The 23,681-nt window shown below is 40.3% G+C and overlaps 1 protein-coding gene across 16 annotated transcripts in view; it reads left to right on the top strand.

Annotated features, from left to right (window-relative positions):
• Positions 1 to 23,681, top strand: part of PDE1C (phosphodiesterase 1C) — a 573,061-nt gene that overhangs the window by 232,457 nt on the left and 316,923 nt on the right. For 9 of the 16 annotated variants that reach the window (XM_054494172.1, XM_054494180.2, XM_054494174.2 and 6 more), the window contains one exon: positions 16,883 to 16,909. The exons of the other annotated variants lie outside the window; for them this stretch is intronic. In XM_054494172.1, the coding sequence (XP_054350147.1) occupies positions 16,883 to 16,909 (27 nt within the window). The remainder of the gene's footprint in view (positions 1 to 16,882; positions 16,910 to 23,681) is intronic. 16 annotated transcript variants of the gene reach the window in all.

Consider the following 23,681-nt stretch of genomic DNA (forward strand, 5'->3'; position numbering starts at 1 on the left):
CATGAAAAGTGTGGGGTGATTATAGCTTCGCTTTCTAATTTGAAAAGGAGATGCTATTATTTGTTATTATTATACATATTTTTACCAGTATGTGATCCTTACCACTTCTTCTTCTTCTTTTTAAACATAACAGCAGTGCTAGAATAAATAGCTAAAGACTCTGGAAACCAAAGCACACACTCTTTTATACAACTTGGAATAACATTTTTGCAGTCCACAACTTGGAATAACACTTTGCAGTCCACAAAATAGAAACCCTTAGGGGAAGGAAGGGTGTGTGCATATTTGTCCACACAACAGATTGTCAGTAAGAGAAAGGAAGCTGCTCTTTCAACATTTTAGAAAGGCTCAAACCATAATTGGATTTTCATACCAATTTATTACCATGACACCTTTATAGAAAGGGCTCTGTAGGTGACCACAGATGGTCAGGAATTCAGTTCAGCTTGTCTGAGAGACATCTCACTTAAGGATGTGATCATCATCTCACGCCTGGATTATTCAATGGTATCGCATCTCCTTCTTGTTGGTATCTCCTGTATTTAATTTATTGTTGAATTTTTCATCTCCTGCATTAGAATGTAAGTTCCATGAGGACAGATACTTACTCACTGCAATACCTAGAACAGCATTTAGCACATAGTAGATGCTCAGTCAATAGGTGATGAAGCATAAAAACCCAAATGTGAGCTTTTAAATATTCAAAATGAAGGTAAATATATATATTTAGGACAGCTTATGGACATGAGACCTGTCAACGCAATGTGCCATGAGCTAGCTAGGATGCAGGTTTTATTAACATCATTGCCCAGGTTGGGGCACAGAAATCTAAACTGAGGTGGGAACTGAGCAAGGTGTGTGGCAGAGTTGTGGTCCAGGGCTGAATCCCACTGTGGTGATCCTGCGGGCTTTCTCTTTCCCTTCTTTATAGCCGCTCTTTCACACTGGTGAGGGGTAGTCTTTACCAGAGCAAGAGGATTTCTGTGGTTACCACCTGCAAATAATCAACAGCCAAGGATACTGCAGGGAAGTGTCCCCTATATATTCCAACCCCTACCCATACCCTGCTATGCTTTATTTTTCTCTAGCACTTCCCATCATCCGAATGCTGTATGGTTTATTTATTTTTAGGTTTATTGTCTGTCTCCCCCAGCTAGAATATAAGCCCCATGAAGACACAGTTTTTGGTTTGCTTTGGTCACTTGCTTTTGGTTTGCTTTTTATCCCCAGTGCCTACACTTCCACCCAGTATACAGTAATACATATTTGAAACATAGAGCTGTTTTACATATTTCTCTAAGAAAGAATTAGGAAGAACTCTTAACTTAGCATTGTAGCATCATCAGCATACTAAAAGTGCATCAAATATTGGAGATGTGAGTTTTAAACACTCTCTATCTTAGCTGGGATTATAGACACCTGCAAGCCCAGGTGTCTGTTATGATGATGGCACCCATGCCCCTTGGGCGAGGTGCTGCACACTAATGCTCAGAGGCTAGCTGTGATTCCAGGGAGGGTGCTGGTCCTCAGCCTTGCTCTGCGGCCCTGATGCTTCTTATGCACATGCTCCCATTTCTCTAAGTGAGAAGAAAACAAACACCACACACCTGAGCTTTCTTAATTGAAACTCTCAGAGGGATGCTGTCCTCTTACTCTTCGGAGAGGAACCTCATTTTTCCTTTTCCATAAACCTCAGTTCCTCCTAATGAGCTGTTGTCATATCTCTTTTCTCTGGAGGACTGGGTAGAGTTTTTGAGTCCCTCTCAATTACTTTTTTGTTACACAATCTTCCAGTCAGGGAAACAGGGCTGTGGGTGTTCTATATACCCCTGATGAAGCCTCACAGGGCTCCTTGGGTTTGAGCAATTGGGTTATGACTGTACCTTGGGTCCCGACCAAAAAGTTTTTCTATTGCCAGCCTGCTAGATGATGACAGAAACGTATTTCTATGCTGCATTTTTGAAAAACTGAGAGCAAGAGAGCAAGTTTTACTTATTCCTTGGCATTTATTATCACAATTATAATTATCTAATCTCATATATTTATTTTGCCCAACTATGAGGTAGTCGGTATAATAAATTTCATACTTATATAACACTCCATGAAGATGATGGTGCTTTTTTGCATTACCTAAAGTAATATTATTAATATAAATGCAAGAGAATGGCTATTAAGTTAATAGACTGCAACAACTATTGTTTTTGTCTATGCAGCAAGCTTCCCATCCACCTTACTATGCTAACAGACTCTACTCCTCACCCCAGCATAGTACAGGACTGGCCAATCACAGAATTCACCTTCCAGGCAATAAAAGTTGGTCTCAAGTAGGGTATGTATCCCAAACAGAAGCATTAGAGTCCCTCATTGACATTTCTATATTGGCTGTGGGAAAGGGAGGCTTTTCTTTTCTTCCGGACTTTCATGGGGCTGCCATTGGATCCACTTCCCACCTCATAGAGAAGACCTTTTATGATAGGAGGCAGTGAGGCCAGTGCTCAAAAGGAAGCAGAAAACACGGAGTGGGAATCCCTGGGTCAGCTCCTGGAGGTCCCAGTTCCTGTAGATGTGTCTCCAGTTCTGTCAGCTATCCCAGCTACATGAGCTAGTTGGACTCTGTTTTTGCTTAGGATGTTTTGAATTTGGTTTCTCTGCAACAGTCTTAACTAATACCCTATTGATGTACAGAGAAGTTAAGTGACTCTTCCAACCTACACAGCAAAGATGAGGAGAAAAGCCATAGGCAACAAAGCCTGGACCTTTGGTTTTAAATTTCTTATTTAAGCCCTCTCTGTGTTTTCTTTCTATATAACCGAATTTTTAAATGATATAATTAGTGTTCAGGCAACATGGGATTACTCAATTAACATTTACTGAGTGTCTATTAGGTGCCAGTCAGTTTGCTAAGCCCTGGGTTTGCAAAAGATACTTACTTGACTTTCAGCAATTTGAAGGCTAGTGGCAGAGACTGATATGAGTACCTGGAGGTGATGAATATAGTTCCAGAGGGATGCGGAGGAAGTTACCTCTACCTGGGAGGGCCAGAGAAGGTGTTACAGACTACAGTGAATTGTGTATTCATTCTAGCAGACTCATTAGAGTCATAAGGAAGAAACTTGCTTAGACTCTTTTCATTGATGTCAGCCTTTTGCAAAAATGCAAAGAAACCTTCTACAAAGATGAGATAAAAACAAGGAGTCTTCCGGGCAGCCCAAAATAAACTAGTTGAGATTTCTGAGCTGTTCTTATAGACTACTGGCAAAGCTGCTTGCACTTAACTGAGATATGGCTTGAGTTCTAGTGAACCTTCTCTATGTTCACCACTCATTGAGAATTCCCTAAGGAGAGAGTATGGTTGGGTCTATTTGCTGTCATGCAACATGGAGCTATTGGAGATAAATCTCACCCACGCCCCCGCCCCCTGCCGTCCCGTCAGAAATAGTTGGCCCCTGAATTGGTCTGGGTAACAGGATTACCTTCTCCTACTAATCAATTCCCAAGAGCCTTACTTTCCTTAAAAGGTTAATGTGTGGTATCCTCTTGCAGCTCATCTAGTGCAATACTGAGGGACAGATAGAAGTGTAGTCATGAGAGGTGATGCTGGAAAGGAAGGCAGGGGCCGGGTAGTGATACGTGACATTTAAAAATTTTACTTTTTGTTTTACTCAAAATTATATATGCTCATAGTTTGAGGAGGTGAGTAATTGAACACATTTTACTATACAACAAAAAAATGCTGTGTTCTAGGTGTTCTTTCATGTCTTCTAGAGAAATATATATATATTTTATGATACATAATATTTTTAGAAGTTTGTGTTTTATCCTTTCAGTTATAAGAAATTGTTAAAAGATGTTAAGCTGGAGAGTAACAAAATTAGATTTGAATTTTAGGATTGTAATTCTGGAAAAAGGGTGGAGGACAGATTGGAGATGCGACTCGAGGCCTGCAGACCAGTTGGGGAAGATGCCTGATTTGGGGTAGCGCTGCTGAAGACGAAAGAACAGGGGGCATGTTTGAAATGAGAATTGACAGAACATAGATTTAGGTAGAGAAAGAGGAGCAGTTGTCTTCTGAGTTCTTTCAGCTTAGATGTCTCAGTGAATTTGGTGTTATTTGCCTCGTTAGGGACTATGGAGATAAGAGCAGGCTTGGATAAAGCAGAATGATAAACTTGGGTGTAGATATGTTAAATTGGTAGCCTCTGGAATGTTCAAGTAGCTATTGGTGATGGCAATATGGAACCATGGAGAGACCTTTGGCCTGGAGTGGTGGGTCTGAGAATCTTGGTTCTTATTATTAAATCCTTGCAAGGAGATGACCCACGGAAGAGGGCATTGACCTGAATCTTACCAGAAAAGCAATTCCAGGAGAATACTTTAAAAAATTTTTGTTTGTTTCCCCCAGATTACATATTTAGTGTATTAATTGGTCCTTTTACTCTCCCATTCAATTGGAATTGCCAGATCATTCAGCATATTTTTATTGGGTTTCCATTATGTACTAGGTGCTAGGAGCTTCAGAAGGGATATGAAAATATCAGAAGAAAATCCTTACCATCAGGAAACTTAGAATATATTGAGGGAAACAAGATACTTCTTATACATGTGAAAAGGTTAAAAATCAACAACAAAAGAGAGGGCAATAATTAATTGCTGACTAAGTGATATGGACGCTACATGCTAGGATTCAGAGAAGGGAGACATTTGTGTTTGAAGGATTGTTTTCGAGTCTTTCTTTTCTTAATAAAGATCAAGTTAAATCTCTCTGAAATACATTCTTAATGTGTATTAAAAGGGAAAAATGTGAATATCAAAAGGAGTAAGTAGATTCTCACATTTACAGTGAAATTTTCTTTACCTGAATACTCATGCAGTTTACTAGTACATCATCACTTGATTATTGTAATTTGGTTATGCTAGTGTATTAGTTAATTACAACTCAATATTTAGCAGCGAAGTGCTTAATATTTTGACTGAGCTTTACAGCATGCCTCTGTCAGTTGGGAAGCAGCCCTCAGCAGAGAGGTTTCTGCATTACCATCTCTAGTTTTCAATCTTTAATTGTCTTTGGCTCATGGAAGACTACTTTCCTTGGTTTCCATTTCCCCACATGGAAGGAAAGTGTTTATAGGACCTATCTCCTGGATTTTTGAGAAACAACTAAAAGAAATAATTGTTATTAGGTTAATGCAAAAGTAATTGCAGTTTTTGCTATTACTTTTAATGGCAAAAACTGCATTACTTTTGCACCAACTTAACAAATATAAGGCACTTTACAATAGACTGGGACAGCTTTGAGAATGACCATCATCGGAGTTTCCCACTAGCAATAAAAATGAATTCTACAACAAATGCAACACTCTATTTCTGGAGGAAGTATACTGAATTTGTGTAAAGTGTTGGTATTCTTCAGGCTTTTATTGTATTGTTTATGCAGAGTCCTCTTGACAGCTGTTACTAAACAAAATAAATGAGTCTTAATGACCGTAAGACAAAGCTAGATGTTCCTAGCTTGTGAGATTATGAAAAAACTAAAGAGAATCACTCCATCCAGAAGATATAAAAATTGATCATTTTAGGTAATGAGTTTTATTCATATAGTTGAAGGAATACACATCTGTATGCAGAAAATTCAGTCATTCATTCGCTTACCAAATATTTCTGTGGCACTTACTATGTGCCTGGTGCTGTGCTAAGCACCAAGGAATTAATGGGAAACAAAACAAAGGCTCCCTCCCTCGGGGGATGTTCAGCCTACAGTAGAGGAATATATTAAACAATATTTCCATAAATTACTACCTGCTGTGACGAGTGCTGCAAGAAGTCCAGCACAGGGAGCTGTGAAAACATAGAAGAGAGGACCCAAACCTGGTCCGGGATTCAGAAGGCTTCTCTGAAGAAAAGAGATGGATGCTGAGACATGAAGATTATGTAAATTGTAGTTAAGTAGAGTTAGGGAAGCATATTCTAGGCATTTAAGACCTGGGATGTTTATACCTGCAAAGATCTAAAGACAAGAAGGAGCATGGCCCCACTGAGAAAATGAAAGAAGGCCAAGTGGCTGCAGCGCAGACTGGAAGGAGGCGAAGGCTCCAGACACAACTGGAGAGGAGCCAGGTCCGACTTCATCCACCAGGGGGCCTCAGCAAGGGGAAGCCATTATCAGTAGGCATGGATGTGAGAACTTTTTAGGAGGTAGATCCAACAGGACTTGGATATGGGGGATGAGGAAGAAAGTGGAATCAAGGTCAACTCGTAGGTTTTTGGCTTGAATCCCCAGGTTCTTTTTTCTTAGATTAGGATCACTAAGGGAGGAACATGTTTGCAGGTCTTGTCGTGAGTGGGAACAGAATGAATGGGGAACAGAGAGTTCAGTATGGGATGAGTTCAGTATGGAACATACTGACTATGAGGGGAGATATGGGGAAGGCAAGAGCAGTTGGATAAGTGAGTCTGGAGATTATACAGAAGGTCTGGAGATATAATCTACAGCCCAGTAAAGTGAGCAGAAAAATTCTGTGTATATCTGAATGATGCCAAATTAATATATCTATAAATTTTGTAAGTAGAGAATACAGTTTAGTGTGACCGCTAAATAGTCTGAAGGAAGGTTTCAGAAGACCAAAAATTTGTGTAGATTTTCTCATTGGCATTTACTTGTTTAAAATATTGGCATTTACTTAGGCCAGCTAGTAATCATAGCTTTACTTGAAACTTGTATTGACTACTTGGTATCATGCCCATCAAAACATAGGTTTGGAACGGAGACAGAAACCAGTATGGTCATTCCTAGTATTCCAAGGGCAGAAAGAGACCATGACCCAGGGAGCCAAATGGGATGAGCCCTCATCACGGACCTTCTGGGAGGTAGAGGGCACATGCCATGGGGCTGAGACCTGAAGCCTGGAGTCTAGCCCACTGCAGAAGGGCCAAGTGAAGCTTGGCTGTGTGGAGGCTCTCTGGCTCTGGCAAGAGGCCTTTCTGCAGTTTAGGCTCCATTGAGGGGGCTTGGCTTCCCTGTGCCTGCTCCAGAGGTGCCTCCATGGATATGGCTGGGCATTGTCTCCTGGAGCAGTCCACAGTTCTGGCCACAGTGCTCACTCACTGTACCACCTCTGCCCATTCGTGCCCTTTCTTTGCTCTTTAAGGCCTTCCTTCTATTTCTACCCAAATCCAAGGACCCATTGCAAGGACCCGGTATTCAATGTTCTGCCAAAATACAGCTTTCCTTTCCCTTAAGGCCACCAGAAGAGCAATAATTTAGACAATCAGTATGAGAGTGCATGGAGCATTTTGTCTGAAAGTCACAATTGGTTATCCAAAGACCATTAACTGTTGTTTATCCAGATTCCAACCAAAGAAAATGCTTAAATAACCAAGACTTTTCCTACACTCTAGAGATACATCTAGTAAATATGGTAGTGAAAGATTAATCTTTGAAAGCTCCTTCCAGATGCTTTAGAAGTAGTTCAAATTCAGACTAGCATCCTGCCACTTATTTTCATTTGTCTCTCTGACTTTTGTCTAAGGATGACCCACAAAAGTTTGTTGCATTTAGTATACCATTCCATGTGGGTGTCACTGGAAGCCGTGTCTGCTAACTGTGAGGAATTTAAACACTTTCATAAATAAGGCCTTTCCTAGCTCATTAGTGAAATAGAAGGATTAATTATCATAAATCAAGCCTCATAAATGTTGTTTCAGAACTGCCATTCTGACTATAAAATCACCGACTGAAATTAGTCATTGTTAAGAAAAAAATGAAAGAATCGTTCAAAGCACCAATTTCTGGGAGATTTGGCATAGTTTCAGTGAAGGTAACTACTATAGCTCAGGAAAATTTGCTTCCAATGCTCATCTGCTTTCAGTTGACAGAAGAGCTCAAAATGGTCCCAAGAAATGCATCTGCTAGTTGGCGTTTTTTTTTCCTGTATTTTGGACAATGGGCTCATTTTGCCATATTTAAATTGTTGAGATTTACAGAGCGTGTGTTCAGGGAGACTTACACAGATGATGCTACTACAAGATAGGATTTTAGAGGAAATAGGAAGGACTCATGCTCCCAAGGAGCCATGGCACTGATTCAAATTCACCTGGAATTGTAAATGACCAGCAGCTGCTTTCTGCCAGGAGTCGGTTTTGATAAGAGTTGGGAGGAAGGGCACAGAGTGGGGAGAGGGAAGGAAGACTGCAGGAGTGGGTAGGCAAGACTTAGAAAAATTAGACTGACATTGAAGTGAAACTCAGCAGAAGATTACAGTTTTTGTTCTGGCTAAATCTACAAGGGGAAAAACAAAGTAGAGAATTGAAACAGCTCTGTGGATAATTCAATTAGAAAAAATCCTACTCCTCCCCTAATTACAGGGATAGATCTGTGAAGAGTGAGATTTTGTCTTAATCCTTTGGATTTATATCTACTTTGGCAGTGCTGTCACAGATATTAAGATATATTTTTGCTTTTAGCTTTTCTCATTGATGTTTATTTAAGTAGGAGACGGGCTCCCAGGAAGAAGGTCGCAAAAATTGCTTCCATTCCCACCCACACAGTTTTGCAGTACTTGTAACACAGCAAGTGGTTGTAAATACGTGAATAGAGGACTGAATCAGTTATGCAAAAAACGTACTACTTGGGCTTCCACAAGCATGACATTTGCTTTCTATTTTCTTTCTCTAAAAACCTTTGCCTGTTTTTTCATTGGTGCCACTAATTAGCTCTTTGCCCAGCTTTAAGCAATAGGCTTTCAGCTAGAAGGAAAGGAAATTGTATTTGGTTTGCTAAAAAAAAAATCTTGCCTTCCAAAGGAAGAGTTCAGCTTTCTTTGGGGAGGGGTCCCATTTGGGGCTTCTTAAATAGTAGTCCAAGTGCTGGAATTTTTAACCTAGGCTCATGAGAGAAGCAGGCATGAGCAGGAGATTTGATTTCTGTTTCTGGCCAGCTGTCTGCAGGCAGCCGAGGGGATGCGGAGGGAGATCAGTGAAGAGAGGGGCTTGCTTTAGGAGGACAGGAGCCCTGGGGCAGCCTGGATCTGCCATGTGAGTTGGTGTAGCCCCACGTGGGGCTTTCTGTGGGGTTGTTTAGTTTGGAGTTTGTTACCTTCTCCTAGGTTTCTCTACTTTCCACTGCCTGGCCAGCACTAGATAGAAATGCACTTGCTCCTAGGAAAGAGTAAAAAATTGACTGTCTTATTTACATCTCTGCTTCAGATTTGCATTCTCCCATTCTTTAGAGTCACCATCCCCACCCCCAAACCACACTGTCAGAGGCTTCCTTCATGTGAATTTGATGCATCACTTTTGGCTAAACTTACTGGAGTTCTCTATGTTTGGGAGCTGGCTGTCTCTGAATATGATCTTCCTTTTCTAAGATAATTCAATGACAGTATGAGTCTGTAGAACAAGTTTCTCTACTAGAAAACCTAGCTAATAAATTCCCTAGAATTTTTGTTTTTGTTAGTTGTTTTTCTTTCCTAATGATTGGGCTGTTCAAGGTAAAAATGATTTTTTTTTCCATTTTATAACCTTTTTTTTTTGGTTGTTGTCTTGCTTTGGACCTTTGGCCAAGCAGGAAAATGAAATCATTGTGCACATGGAATTTCATTTTGTAGCTCATCAGTTAAATATTCGAGCTAGTAAGACAGGAGATTCTCTTACTCTATTATCTCCTTTCTCACCCTTAAATATTCTTCTGGAAGGTGCCAAGAGACCACCAGTTTATATATATATTTTTCTCATTAGCATTTACTTTTTCAAAATATGGGAAAGGCCAGGAAGCAATGGATAGCTTTGCAAAGTTAGTTTTTAACACATGCATCATGGAAATGAAATCACTGATAGGAATGAGAAGAAATGTACAAAGACCTTCCATTCTCAGTAGCACATAGATTAATTCATACAAATGATGTAAGAGATCCATTAGAAGTTTCTAGAGATATCCAATTCTTTTCAATCTGTACCCTGCATGCCAATGAAAGACAAAACCAGAGGATCAGATGATCGTTCAGATCCTCACTCATTTCATGGTTATTTGTGACATTTTATCTCAGTCCACTTTCCCATGAGTGAAACACATGTGATCTGTACTTGTGAGAACCTGTAGTTAACTATATGAGCCTTGCTGTGCATTTTGTTTTTATCTGAGCCTGTCTTTCAACGTCCTGTCCCTTGAGGGAACTGAGGGCTGAGAACCAAGCTTTCCGAAGCGGTCTGTGTGTCGACGGTGGTAGTGGTCTCTGGAGAAAAGAATGGAGGCAGGATAGGGCTTGGAGAAGAGTGAGTCATTGTTACCCAGAAACCCTGGAGAACACTGAAGGCAGAACTGCAATTCGCATTGTGTGTATGCAGTTGTTGCATATTCAGCTTCCCATACCAGGAAATCTTGTGCCCAACTGGGAGGTATCTTTCTGTCAACTTAGAAACAGAGCACAAGTTTTGGTTTTTCAAAGCCAGCTTGTTAGAATATTAAGCCTATTTATAAACCTCATTATTGCAGCACCCATATGGCTCTTGTTCAAAGATACTCACTTTAAAAAAGTGAAAGACTGCCAGGCGCTTCATAATTTAGCATCAATGTTTAATCGACTCTCACTTATCCAGGATATTAGAAACGATTTCCAAATCATCTGTTTGATTTTGGAGTACTTGATGCTTACATTTGACTGCAGGTGTGCCCAGTACTCTGGGAACTCCTAGCCATCAAAAAGCAAGTAAAGACCCTTAAAAGCATCCTTGCTCCCACCTCACTGTTGTTTCTCACTGTTTGCCTGCTTGTCTTTACTTTGCCCCTGACTGTGGACAGAATCACCCCTTAAGCTTGCTTAGTTTCATTCTTTATCTCTCTGACTGAGGGCAGGAGATGGAAAATGAAGTTCAGGGTCTAGAAGCTTCCACTTTATGACACTGCCATGGAGAGCTTTGGGGAACCTATTTAAATACTGGAGGTCAGTGCTCTTTGCCCTTTGATGATGGTCCTGTTTCAGAATCTGCCTGTCAGGATGTGACCAGCTGGCTGTAAATGGACCGAAGCCGTTGAGGAGGGTTTTGGGGTTCATGTCCCCTGTTGTGCACAAGTGCATGCGCACACACACATGCATCTTTTAATACTTCTTGGGTAATCCACAGTTCCATTGAAACATTCCGGACATAAACAGATATTGATTTTCAGTAAGACTAGTGGTCTTTTAATTTACTTAAGAGCTAAATGAGTATGGGTTAATCAATAATTCTAGCCATAGCACATGAGATCTCCGCATTGAGTTACAGCTTCCTGAGACTGCTTAAGGATGTGTGTAAGCAAGTCACTGAACTCAGTTTTTAGGGAGTTATTGATAAAAAGGTCTTTTTTTTGAAAGATAATTTTAGATATTTCCAAGGATTATTGTGATATCCAGTTCATAAGTATCCAGTTTTACTTTCTTTTTTCCTGCCTTTTGGGCAATGGCTCAGCTTTGACATTTAAGGGGAGTGTGTGGCTCTGCTAGGTTAAGTGGGACATTGCTGGGGTGGGTGGCAGGGTGTACAGGCAGGCACAGGGCCCCTTAGGCATGGGAAAAGCTGGGCAGTGTTTCAGCTCATCCTCCTCTTAGCAGAACTGAGATTAGCACCTGCTTTCTTTGTGGTTCAAGTGTTCCAAGATAAGGAGAATTGGGAGTATCCAATTTTTCCATTCTGGAAAAGCAATCTTCAACCTTTTTTTTGTGACTTTTATAATCAATGAAAGATTTTTGATCAAATAAGTTTTGAAAACCTACTGAATTATAATGCCATTATTATTTATGCAATACTGCTGTTTTTAGTACAGTAGCTGACGCTTGAGCATTTCCAGGATGCCCAGCACTATGCTAAATGCCCTGCAGTCATCATTACATTTAACTCTCACATCACCCCATAAAGCAGGCACTGCTGTTACCCAAATTTTACAGATGAGGAAACTGGTGGTTGGAGAAGTGATATAAGTTGCTAATGGTCATGCAGCCTGTGGGACACAATAAGTTGAAGAAGGGATTAAAGCTCAGGCAAGTGATCTTAAGCAGTATGCTGTAATGCCTCCCCTTAGAAAAACAGAAACAACAAACAGATGAAGCTGTGTGTGTGTGTGTGTGTGTGTGTGTGTGTGTGTGTGTCCGTGAGAGAGAAAGAGAGAGAGAGAGAATGGTAGAGCCCATTCCAGGGAACAGACTTTGCAAAGCGCCACTCTAGACCTTCTTTGAGGTGATGTCCTCAGCCTGGCCTTGTGAAGATGCCCTTGCGTTCTCTCCCAGCATGAAGCTGGCCTCTCCATCTCCCACCCTGCCAACTTTGCCAGGTCCCAGAACACAACAGCTCTTTGTCATTCTCTACTTTCTACATCAGCTTGGTCTAGCTACATGAAATCTTGAGATTTGTAGTGTGTTGTTTCAAGTTTCAAAATATTATAAATTTAAATTAAGTTTTAGAAACAAATTTTAAAAACAGGCCAGGAATGGTGACTCATGCCTGTAATCCCAACACTTTGAGAGGCCGAGGCAGACAGATCACTTGAGGTCAGGAGTTCGAGTCCAGCCTGGCCAACATGGTGAAACCCCATCTCTACTAAAAATACAAAAATTAGCCGGGCATGGTGGCGTGCACCTGTAATCTTAGCTACTCAGAGGCTGAGGCAGGAGAATCACTTGAACCCAGGAGGAGGAGGTTGCAGTGAGCCGAGATTGCGCCACTGCACTCCAGCCTGGGCGACAGAGTGAGATTCCCTCTCAAAAACAAAACAAAGTAAAAAAAAAATTCCCTTTGTCTTTCAGATTGTGAGTCAGGGATTCTGTTGAAGTTCTTAAAAATAGAAGGCCAAGAATAAACTGGGTTTTTTTTTTCCAGCTCATTTCCTGCATTTTGGTGGACAGAATGCAGTATGTTTTATTGTTATTAATTTTATTTTGGTTTTGTCTAGTGTCTAAGTTTCTTGGTGGAATCTTTTGCCTTCTTTGTATATATTCCTTAATTTTCTTTGAAGGCTTCAGAATTTGCCTTCTGTCTCAGCCACTTTAAGGTTCTGTATCCTTAGGCAAGTTACTTGACCTCTCTGAGACTCACTTCGTCAAGTGGAAAGTAGGTATAACCTCTCAGGGTTTGTAGGAGTTGTAAGTGAGTTAACTTGTGTAAGAGGAATGGAACAGAGGAGGTGCTGAATAAATGTGAGCTCCCCAGCCTTCTCATTGCTTTCCCTCTGTGTGTAGAAAACCACAGCTGTGGTGGATGTCCTCACTGCTCATTAGAAATCATTGCTTAGTAGAAGGAAAAAGAATAAAACGAAAGCATTTTTGATCAATTTTTGGGTAAATGCATTCATGAATTCAATAACAACATATTGAGCAGTTGCTATGACAAGGAAGAAACACTAGCAGATGTCAGGTAAGCCATCATTCTTTCCATAAGAATAACAGATCATGACCATGAGCAGTCATAAGTGCAATATAGTGGGTAAGCTCCGGCCACTATGGGACACACAGGAGTGTTACCCAGTTTGGGAGGCCCTCGAAGGTCTTTGGAAGTGATGTTTCAGTTGAGAACTGAAGGATGAGTAGGGCTGTCAGGCCTCACCAATCTTGCCCATTCAAAATAATCTGAGAGTTGGATCTTGAGTAATTTTTATGAGTTGCGTTTTCTCTTGTGCTTTAAGAGCTGACCTCCAAACTCCATTGTAAGGTGATACCATTTGGGTTGATTTTAGGGCTATGTCTAAATGGGAGAAGATTGAAGGGGGAAACTGCAATATCTGAAGCTAAGAATATATCTATGAATGTGGGGAGTGTCAGGAAGATGAGTTGGACTGAAAATGAGACTTCTGGTCTTTCTTTGGGTCTACCAGATGCACAACCCATCTTTTGATGTGTATGGGTGACAGTTGCAAATAGGTCATTTGTTTAGCCAACCATGTGCCAGTTAATGTGCATGCCCTTGGGATAGATATAGAGATGCATATGACAGACCTCTGACCTGAAGAAGCTCAGAACTAGGGACCAAGGGGCCTAAAAATCTTAGAATGCATCTTACATGGCAGGCACACTACATGACAAATTTAATACACTATCTCATTTGAGATCATCTCATCCATTTCATAGATGCAGAAATGAAAGCTTGATTTAGCACAGAGCTTGCCTGAGGTCTCACAGCTAGTGTGGGTGAAGTTAGGTTTTGAGCCAGGTCTATCACACTCCAGAGCCCTGTTGCCTTTCCACAAAATCACAGACATGAGACAATGCAATGCCACAGAGAACGGTGTCAGAGAGGTTTCAGCATGCCGTGGGAGCACAGAAGAGGGTGTGTAATGCGTCTTCCCACAAGAGGTGACCCTCCCCCTGGGTATCATCTTTTTCTAAAATATAAATTTTATTACTCTTCCCACTTAACTCTGTCCTTAGCACTTGCCAGCCTTATTTCCTGCTACCTCACTCTATAGTCCCTGCTTGCTGGACTGGTTTGAGACCATGAGGCATGCCCTCTGTTTCTGCTTGCTGTATACTTCCATATTTCTTCCTGCTGACATTTCACCCATCAATCAAGACTACCTCTTTCACAAAGCATCCATTGTATTTGTTGTTAAAATAACACTTTAGGTGCATGTCTTAACTTCCTTTTTAGAATTTGCGTTCTTTCAGAGAGGGGATCCTACAGAGTTATGAGGATTAGCAAAGTATATTAAGTGCTTATTGCTAGTAGGTGCTGAAAATGAAGCTTTTCTTATTTTTGTTTATCTTTGATTCTTTCAGAACTCCCAGCAGTGCCTTTATATATTTCTTTGGCAAGCGTTGGGAGAATTCTGTGGAAACCAATAGCAAGGGCTGTCTTCTTCTGACCTCTGAAGATACTGTCTGCTGATAGGATTCATTGGGCTTCTGAGTAGAGGCTAGGGGCATTCTTCTTTTCCAACTGCCTCCTTGCCTTTGGTCACTGTATACGCTCAGTGGGTTATTTTTTCGTCTTGCCAGTTGTGCCTTAGATCAGTTTGTTAGACTGCTGTGCTAATGAGTCCAAGGGCACAGGTCACACCCACAGCTCACTATGCTCCGTGGCTGAAGGTGAAGCCTCTGCCCTTGGCTGCTGCCTGGAAAGTGTGAGCTGTCATTGGTGACAGGGTCCAGGTGCGAGAGAGTGAGTGATCAGTGTGCATGCATCATAGCTTTTAGGGAGAGTATGAGATAAACCACACAAAGAACTTGCCCTTGGGGAGCTGACATTCAGGTGAATTATCTCATTTATTTCTCATAACAAGGTCTCAGAAGAGGGGCTCTGATTCTTCCCACTTTATATGCAAAAAAACTGAGGTTCAGGGGGATTTAATAACTAGTCCAGCATTGTAAAGCTAAGTGCTAGGGCCAAGATTGGAACATAGGTAGTTTGCTTGAAAGGCCAAGCCTTAATCTACTGTTAGTCAACTTTTCTCCCTATTATATGTGATATAATTGAAACATGGAAATATCTCTATATAGTCCTACATTTGTATATATCTTTATATGTAACTATATAGGTGTATCCATATTTTAATATTTTTTTCTGTTATAATGCTCACTCTTTAAAGAAAATTTGGAAAATTCATAAAACTAAAAAGGAGTGATTTGTCATCCTACTACCCTGGAGTCATGGTTGTCATTCTGGTGTGTCTCCTTTCAGATAAATAGATATCACTACATATCTAGTCAAGACCACACTGTAGGTTCTGTGTTACTTGCTGCTTTACACACCTGACACTGCCCTGTGTGATTTCATTTTAACAGAGACGTAACAGGTCCTAGTGATTCTCAATTTGAAACCTCTTTAGTTTACAAAAAAATATGGTGCACAGCTCTCCATTAGCAAATCAGTGGTTTGCTTCCTGGGTACAGTGACTGTAATGGAAATGCAGGTGTGGAACTAAGGTCAACTGGGAAACATTGTACTTCCTGGATATGCTACAAGGAGATGGATTTTCTTTCCTTAGCACTTCCTCTCCTCTAATCCCCTCCAGTGCTCAGCCTGTTGAAACTCTTTTAAGGATCTTCAGAGTCTACAAAAATTGACACACACATGAAGAACGTTGGGATATTGGGACAACATACATTTTATGGCCATTTTCCCCTTGTCTGCCACTCTGACCTAGGTGAGACCGTCAGAGCAGATGTTACTAGCTTCATGTGATAGATTAAGAAGCCTGATGCACAAGATTTGCTCAAGGCTAAATGACTGTAAATAGCAGAGGTGGGCTGGAAGTGGGTCTCTTCTGCTTCCTGGGGATGGTTCCTAATGCTGGTTCTCAACATTTGCTTCTGTACTTTCTCATTGTCCCCTTCCTCACTTCTTCTTTTTTTGAAGACCTTATGTCTCATCTCATAGTTTAGCTGCATGATTGCACATTTACATTTAAAAAGGCACATCCTTAAAGGGACCTCAGTGCTAGATGTTGGGGATAATAGTAACGATAGTGACAACATAAATAACTGATCATTGTTCACCGTTTAACCCATTTAATATGTGCCAGATAAAAGAAATGTTTTGTAAGTTTGTGTCCATTTACTCTGCAAGAACCTCATGAACCTGGTAAAGGAAGGATTGAGGTTTGAACCTAGATTTTGTGGTCTTTAAAGCCTGACCTCAACTAAAATGCCACGGAACCTTCAAAAGGAAAAGGGAAGAACATGGGAGCAGAGCCACTGAGCTCTTGGGATGCTATTTTTTCTTAAAGGCTTAGGTTCTGTACTTCTGACTACAATATAACACAGCATTCCCAAACTTTTAACTAAGCTTTGAAACCCATAAGCTTCACAGAGAAACCCCCCTAAGAAGTGTTGACCTCCATGCCCATCCCCACTGAAATAATCCCTTTCTTACCCACTGCCTGCCACAACCCTTTTCTGATATGTGTTTATGCCTTTTCTTACAGGAGGAAATATAAGAAAACGTCCCAGAGGTAAGAACATCTTTTTAAGCTGCAACTGGTTGATTCATTTGTGGCCCAGCTCTTCGCAAGTCTGGCTCATGGTGGACTGGAACTGTAATAAACAGGCTCTTGGTTCTTTCTCAGCATGTTGCGTGCTTTATCTCTGATCGTGACTGCTGCTGTAATTAAAAATTGATTGCAGGCATCTAGTGAGGCAAAGTAGGTGGATGCCTTCACAAGAGAGTGGATCCTGTGGGCTCAAAAGCTTGTTACTGCCGTGCTGTCTAGTGATTTTCCTAAAACCTTGACCAGAGAGTGATTGGGCTGCGGGGCCTGAAGGTTTATGGATGGGGAGCACAAAGCGGTCTTTATATACATGTTTAGTGTCTGAATTCTCTTTTGTCTCAGCATCTCCTTTGCCTGATTTGCTGACAAAATGCTGTTGAGCTCAAAGCACAGGTACAGATTCCTTTAAGGGCAGTGGCAGTCTTTAGATTTGACTGTGGAAAGGGTAATTTTAACTAGAATGACATCTGTCATCATCCCTCATGTGCCCAGCCTGCCTCTGTCCAGCTTTGCAGACTCTTTGGCATAAGGAGCCATGAGGGATCAGGTGGTCACTGGCCCTAACCTATGTGGCTATTAAATGTTGGACTTAAATCTTCTGTATTTATAGTTCAAAAATGACTTACCAGGTTTTTGAGTGCATGGCCTCCAAGGTCCAATGGGAAGCCCATTTTTCAGTGCGTACGCGATTTTCATTCCCCATTACAGGACCCATTGACAGATGTAGTTTGCTGACTTGGTGGAGCAACATGTGTATTTGAGCATGCATACAAGTTGTGACTATGGAGAGGGTGAGTGGGTTCTCTAATGATAGAATAATGAAATGAGCTTAGGAAATGTCACATACTTCCTCGTGGAATTTATTCATTGGTTCATCTTTTAAAAATTATATATATCTAAAGTGTATGATATGTTTTTCATGTGTATATATATATACATACACATAGTGAAATCATTACAGTCAAGCAAATTAACATATTCATCACCTCACGTTGTTTATTCATTGGTTCATCTTGTATACACTGCTTTCTGTTTTTTACAATGATTTGTTTTCACAAATTTGATTGGACAATAATGGCACAGATGGTCTCCCATGACCTCTTTTATTTCTCCAGCGTCATCTCTTGCTACTTCCAACCTCCATCTTTATTCTTTAAACTTAGCTATGACTCTCCATCAAAGTTGGGATTCTAAAGGTCCAGCTGATCATGGATGCTTTCTTAGGAAGAGCTTTCATAAACTTTTAGCAAGCATATTATCTTAGGCTTATCTAGGGGTATAGACCTCATGTATGTTAGGAGACTTTTCTTGAATTAGGTGGTCCCATAAGATTATAGTGGTGCTAAAAAATTCCTATTGCTTAGTGACATAGTAGCTGCAGTAACACTGTAGTACAATGCATTAGCTTTTCTATGTTTAGATATGTTTAGATACCCACATACTTACCATTGTGTTACAGTTGCCCACAGTACTAAGTACAGTATTATGCTGTATAGGTTTGTAGCCTAGGAGCAATAGGCTATACCACACAGCCTAGGCATGTAGTAGGCTATACCATCTAGGTTTGTGTAAGTACACTTGATGATTTTCACACAATGTCAATATTGCCTAAGGACACATTTATTATAATGTGACTCCATTGTTATATTCTGTAATATTTATTCTTTTTATTGAGAAGAGTTTGGAAATAAAGTTACTTAGACCTTTTGCTGACCAAGCATTTGAAGCCCACAATTCAATCTAGAAGGGCTGTGCCTGCTTTCATTGTACTTGACTTGGGTGTTATGGAATTAAACAGATTACATGCAGATTAAAAAAATCATTAATGCAATTAAAATTTGCCAGTAGGTTTCAACAATGGCATTTTTTAGATCACCACTTTAGTCTTGCCTTTTCTAATGAGCATCATCTCACAGTAGAGATTCCTGTGTTGCATGGTCTCCTCTAGGGGTGTCCAGTGGAGAGAATGCAGTCATGAGTTCTTAGTTTCTGTTTCTACTTGGGCCAGTAAAGCCCCTTCCTCATCCCTCTTTTATTCTTATCACTGTAGACAGAAACTAAAAATCATGGCTTCAGGCTGCTAAAAGCCTAAAACAAAACAAAAACAACAACAACAACAACAACAAAATAAAGCGGGTTGAGCAAACTTGGGTCCAAGGGAGTGATATTATAATTTGATATGCAGCATAGAGTGCGCGAGTCATTGAGAGGAAAATGAACTAAAACTTTAAAGCTTCCTGGAGATTGCTGTACTTTTCTAAATATAGTGAGAGCTTGTACAGATGGCTAAACAATTCTGTCTTGTTCAGGTTTGTTGGACTCACGGTAGTAATTGCATGTGAACCACTGAGCAGGATGTAAATTAATCACTCAGATTAGAGGGCACAGTAGTCTTGAGTAGTAAAAAGTAATTTATCATTTTCACGTGTACTTAACCTGGAGTATGAGGTGCTTCAAAGTTGCCTCAATTTTATTTTAAGGAGAGATACTTAGAGAGTGAGAGGAAGTTTTACAAGAGAGCTGCTCAAACCTGTCAAGGTTCAAATTACAATGTCGATTTTGTTTTGAAAGTGTGTTTTTTGCATATCTGACGTGAATGCTGTTGCCTTTTTTTATTTTGTCACTGTAATGAAAAATAAAAAATAAACCAATTACGTTGAACAAGCTTTATTGAAGTCATTTAAAGTGTGAATTAATAGAGGATCAGTCTGAGCTCTTCTATTTTTAATGAGATACATTTTTTATATGAAGTAGATCCATGTGCTTCTGATCCATCATTGAATTACAAGCCATCCTCAACTTAGTGGCTTAAAATAACTTTTATTCTGCTCATAATTTTGCAGGTCAGGAATTCAGGAAGGACTTGGCTGGCTGGTTTGAATCTGATCCACCTGGTGTCAACTGGGGCTGCTGGGGATGGAGACTCCACTTCCAAGATGGTGTCTTTGCTGACATGTTAGGAGTCTTGGTGCTTTTTGTTTCTTGCTCTCTTCCTGTCTATTTTTTTTCTCTCTCTCCTTCTCTCCTCACGTGGCTTTTGTCCTCCAGGGTGCTTCCATCTGGCTTGGGCTTCTTACTACATGGTGGTCTCAGGGCAATTGCACTTATCTGGTTTCTTAGGTCAAATGTTCTAAGAGACAGGAAGTAAAAGCTGCTAGTCTCTTAATTATGGCCTGGGTCCAGAAGTGGGCACAGCATCACTTCTGCTGTGTCTTATTGGTCAAGCTATCACTGAACCCACCCATTCAAGAGAATGGACCATAGACTAAATCTCTTGATAAAAGAAGTGTTTTAAAAAATTTCCAGCCTTGTTTAATCCATAGAGCAAACCTTCAGCCTTTTTCAGAATAATCTTGCTTGAGACCTTCTCTGGGGATCTGTAGATTTGGAGTAGGTGGATTCCTCATCTGATGAATGGTAGACAATTTTAAATATATCTTGACACCCCCAGTCAAGTAATGGTCTGTTTGAATGTTTGCTTGCCTGCTTGATGGTTTATTTGGACTGGGAATAGCTGTGATTCCTTTTTCATGGTAGGAATAAACACAGCAATGTGGACTTAACTGGTGAGTTTAATTCTAACTGCAGTTATTTGGCTGGAGTTAATAATTAGTCAAATAAAGTAGGTGGCTTAATATAGGAAAACTAAGTGATATAAATGTTATATTAAAAAGGTTTGATTTGGACATCAAAGGGAAGACAGCCCAGGATACAAAAATAATCTACATTTGTTTACACTTTTCTTGCTAACTTTCATTTTATTTCACTTATGTATTTGTTTACCTATCAAAACCTTGTTAAAGTAAAAAAACCCCACAGCTTTCAAAGTAATTGTCATCCTACTACAACACAATTAAGGCAGTTATCTTTCTTTAAGTATTTCACAAAGTACAAGGCATATTTTGGTAGCCCAAGGGAATGTTTTGATGATAGTAATTCTACTGAGTCTCACTCTTAGCATTAAGGAGAGTATACTAATCTCTTCCAAGACCAAATTTCAGTAGAAAGAGTGATTTCATAAGTCCTCTTTATCGGGTTAGCAAGGTAATCAATAGGTAGTAGGTAAGCCTCTCCTTGCACAGAAAACCTTATTGGATTGGGTTTTAAATCCACATATTTAAGGGGAACTATCCTTTTGCTTGTGAACGAATCTTGTTCATGAGGGTCAATCATTCCAAGAGATTTGCAGAAGTGGTGAAATGGTAATTTGACGGCTAGAGAGGATTACACTGTAAACCTGCTTACTCATAAATTTCTCATCCGGTTTCTTTTAATAGAGCTTCACCTTCAAGTTATCAGGTCTGGCTTGCAGAAGTTTATACCTTTGAGAAATACTTAGAAATAATCAAATACTTACGGGCTGCCCTTGAAGAAAGGAATTGCTATCAGAGCTGATGTTGCAAGCTGAATCTATGATAGAAGTGCTTCCAACACACACACACATATACACACACACACACTCACTCTCTCTCTCTCACACACACACCCCCCTATTTCAGTATGATAGGGGATTAAGAAATAGAGGCACAAATTAAAGACCTATCCACAAACCTGAGGGAGTTCTACAGACACATGTTCAATTTTCATGTGTCTGGATTATGGAAATACTTTGGTCAGAATGTTTAGGAGTTGGAGTTGTGGCTTAAAAAAGCCATACCAGGTAGTGAAAAACCTCATTAGCATGAACATTTTTGTTTATTTGTTATTAATCATAGCACTGTTTAGATAGTTTAGGTAGAAGTTCTAGCTCTTACTGTGTCTGATTTATTCATTTTCTAAATCTAGACATATTTCTGTGAGTAATTAACTTTAGCCAAAGGTGTCTCTCATGTTTTTGATAATCATATTATATTGATAGTCACATGCACAGTACTTTACAAAAATCTTCCATTTAACAGAAGTTTATTTAATACTTACTATAGTATATTGCTATATAGTTCAGTGAATACTGGAAATAACAAGATATGTACAAATACCTCTGTTAATAGGTACACAGGCTTGTAGGTGAACTACAGGTGAACAAAGGGATTATAATAAAATGCGGTAAGTGCTATAATAGATATAAGTATTGAAGGTCATTGGGAACAATCAGATCTGTTGGGAGGATACTTACATTATCATATACTCTTCTCTCACTAGATTACAAAGTGAGCCTCCAGTATTGCTTATTATTCGTGGTGCTTGAAAGTATGGGCATACTGAAGTCTAATAGGATAGCCCAGAATCTTTTCTCCTTGTTTTCTTCATGTTTTCTGTTATTTTAAAAATGTATGTTTTGCTGATTTTTAGGCTTTCTTTTTTTTTTTTTTTTCAAAAAGGCAAATGGCTCAAAAATATTCTAGACATTAGGAAGAAGACAGCCCAGGATACAGACATGTGCAGATAATTGATAACCTGGATATTGTACATAGAGATAATAGTGTGGCCTCTATCTGTGGCAAGGCAAAACAAGGAGTTATTTTTTTTCCGTGAATGTCTAATGTGTTATTTCACTTAGATTTTGACGTGGCTCAGTAATCACACTTGATGAACCCAGTAATTGATGAAATCCAGCAAACGATTCCCTTAGTCAGGCCTGCCCATGTTCAGCCTTCATGAATTGACATAGCTAATAAGTCATCATCAACAGCTACCTTTGCTGGTAATAATAGATTGTCATGTGTGAAGGGAGGGAAGGCGAGTGGTTATCACCCTGTGGGAGGCTGCCTGCTAAGCAGTTGTATCCTAGGATGGGATGTGGTACATCTTCTGCTGAACTCTGCCCCTGTTTCCTTCCCAGGATATATTAAGGCCCATTGGTTAATTCCGAAGTTCTTTCAGCACCTTTGAAATAGAATTGGTAGACTATTGTCCCCTACCTTTGCAATTAAAAGTGGCAGCTAAGTAACTTGTTGGGAAAATTAACGGGGGTGACACAGGATAAATCAAATCATACATTTTTGCATACTTAACGCACAACCAATCCTGTGTTCTACTGCTTACTTAGTAGTATTGATTTTCAGAGCCTAATTGGTAACATCAGGGACAAGAGGATCTTCCAAGAGATAAATCCCTTTACAAATATTTTCCTACATTTGTGATGACTAATACAGTCTCAAAGTAGTAAGAACAAGTGCATCAGCCATGAGAATGTGTCCAGTTTACATTCCAAGATTGCCACCTGAATCAGGGTGCCTTTATAGCAGCCACAGTGGTCTGGTTAGAGCCCCAGACACAGATGGATGCTGAGACTTAGCCTGCAAGGGTAAGTCCTGGGGCAGTTAATGTGAAAAAGGGCCAACAAGCACTACAATTTCAGGTAAAACATGGCTGGGGGTGGGGGAAGGGGAGTGATGGAGAGTCTACACAGTTTTGATCAGAGTTCAGAGTACAGGCAGCCATCACTCATTCACTCCTTACTCAGTCATTCACTCACTTACCCTTGCTAATGTATCAGCAGGAGTCAGTGGGAGGGAGGGAGGGGGCGGGAGGGGGCAGGGCACAGGTGTAGGGATCTAGGCCCAGAAAGGCTATTTAGAGGCTTTCGCCTGGGAACTAGGCATGGGATGAGAGGGTGCTGAGATGTAGTAAGCATAATAGCTCAGGCACTGCGTCTGGGTAGTGTATCTAGACACCAGTAGCAGGAGTGACCTTGGCATTGAGCTGTCATTTTCTGAGTCAAGAGGATCATCTAGGCACAATTCATTTGTCTTTTGTCTTCCATCTTCCTTATGTCTGATAATTACTACCATTCTTC

This window comes from Pongo pygmaeus, chromosome 6, assembly GCF_028885625.2.
Source record: "Pongo pygmaeus isolate AG05252 chromosome 6, NHGRI_mPonPyg2-v2.0_pri, whole genome shotgun sequence".
In the NCBI taxonomy this organism is placed as follows: domain Eukaryota; kingdom Metazoa; phylum Chordata; class Mammalia; order Primates; family Hominidae; genus Pongo; species Pongo pygmaeus.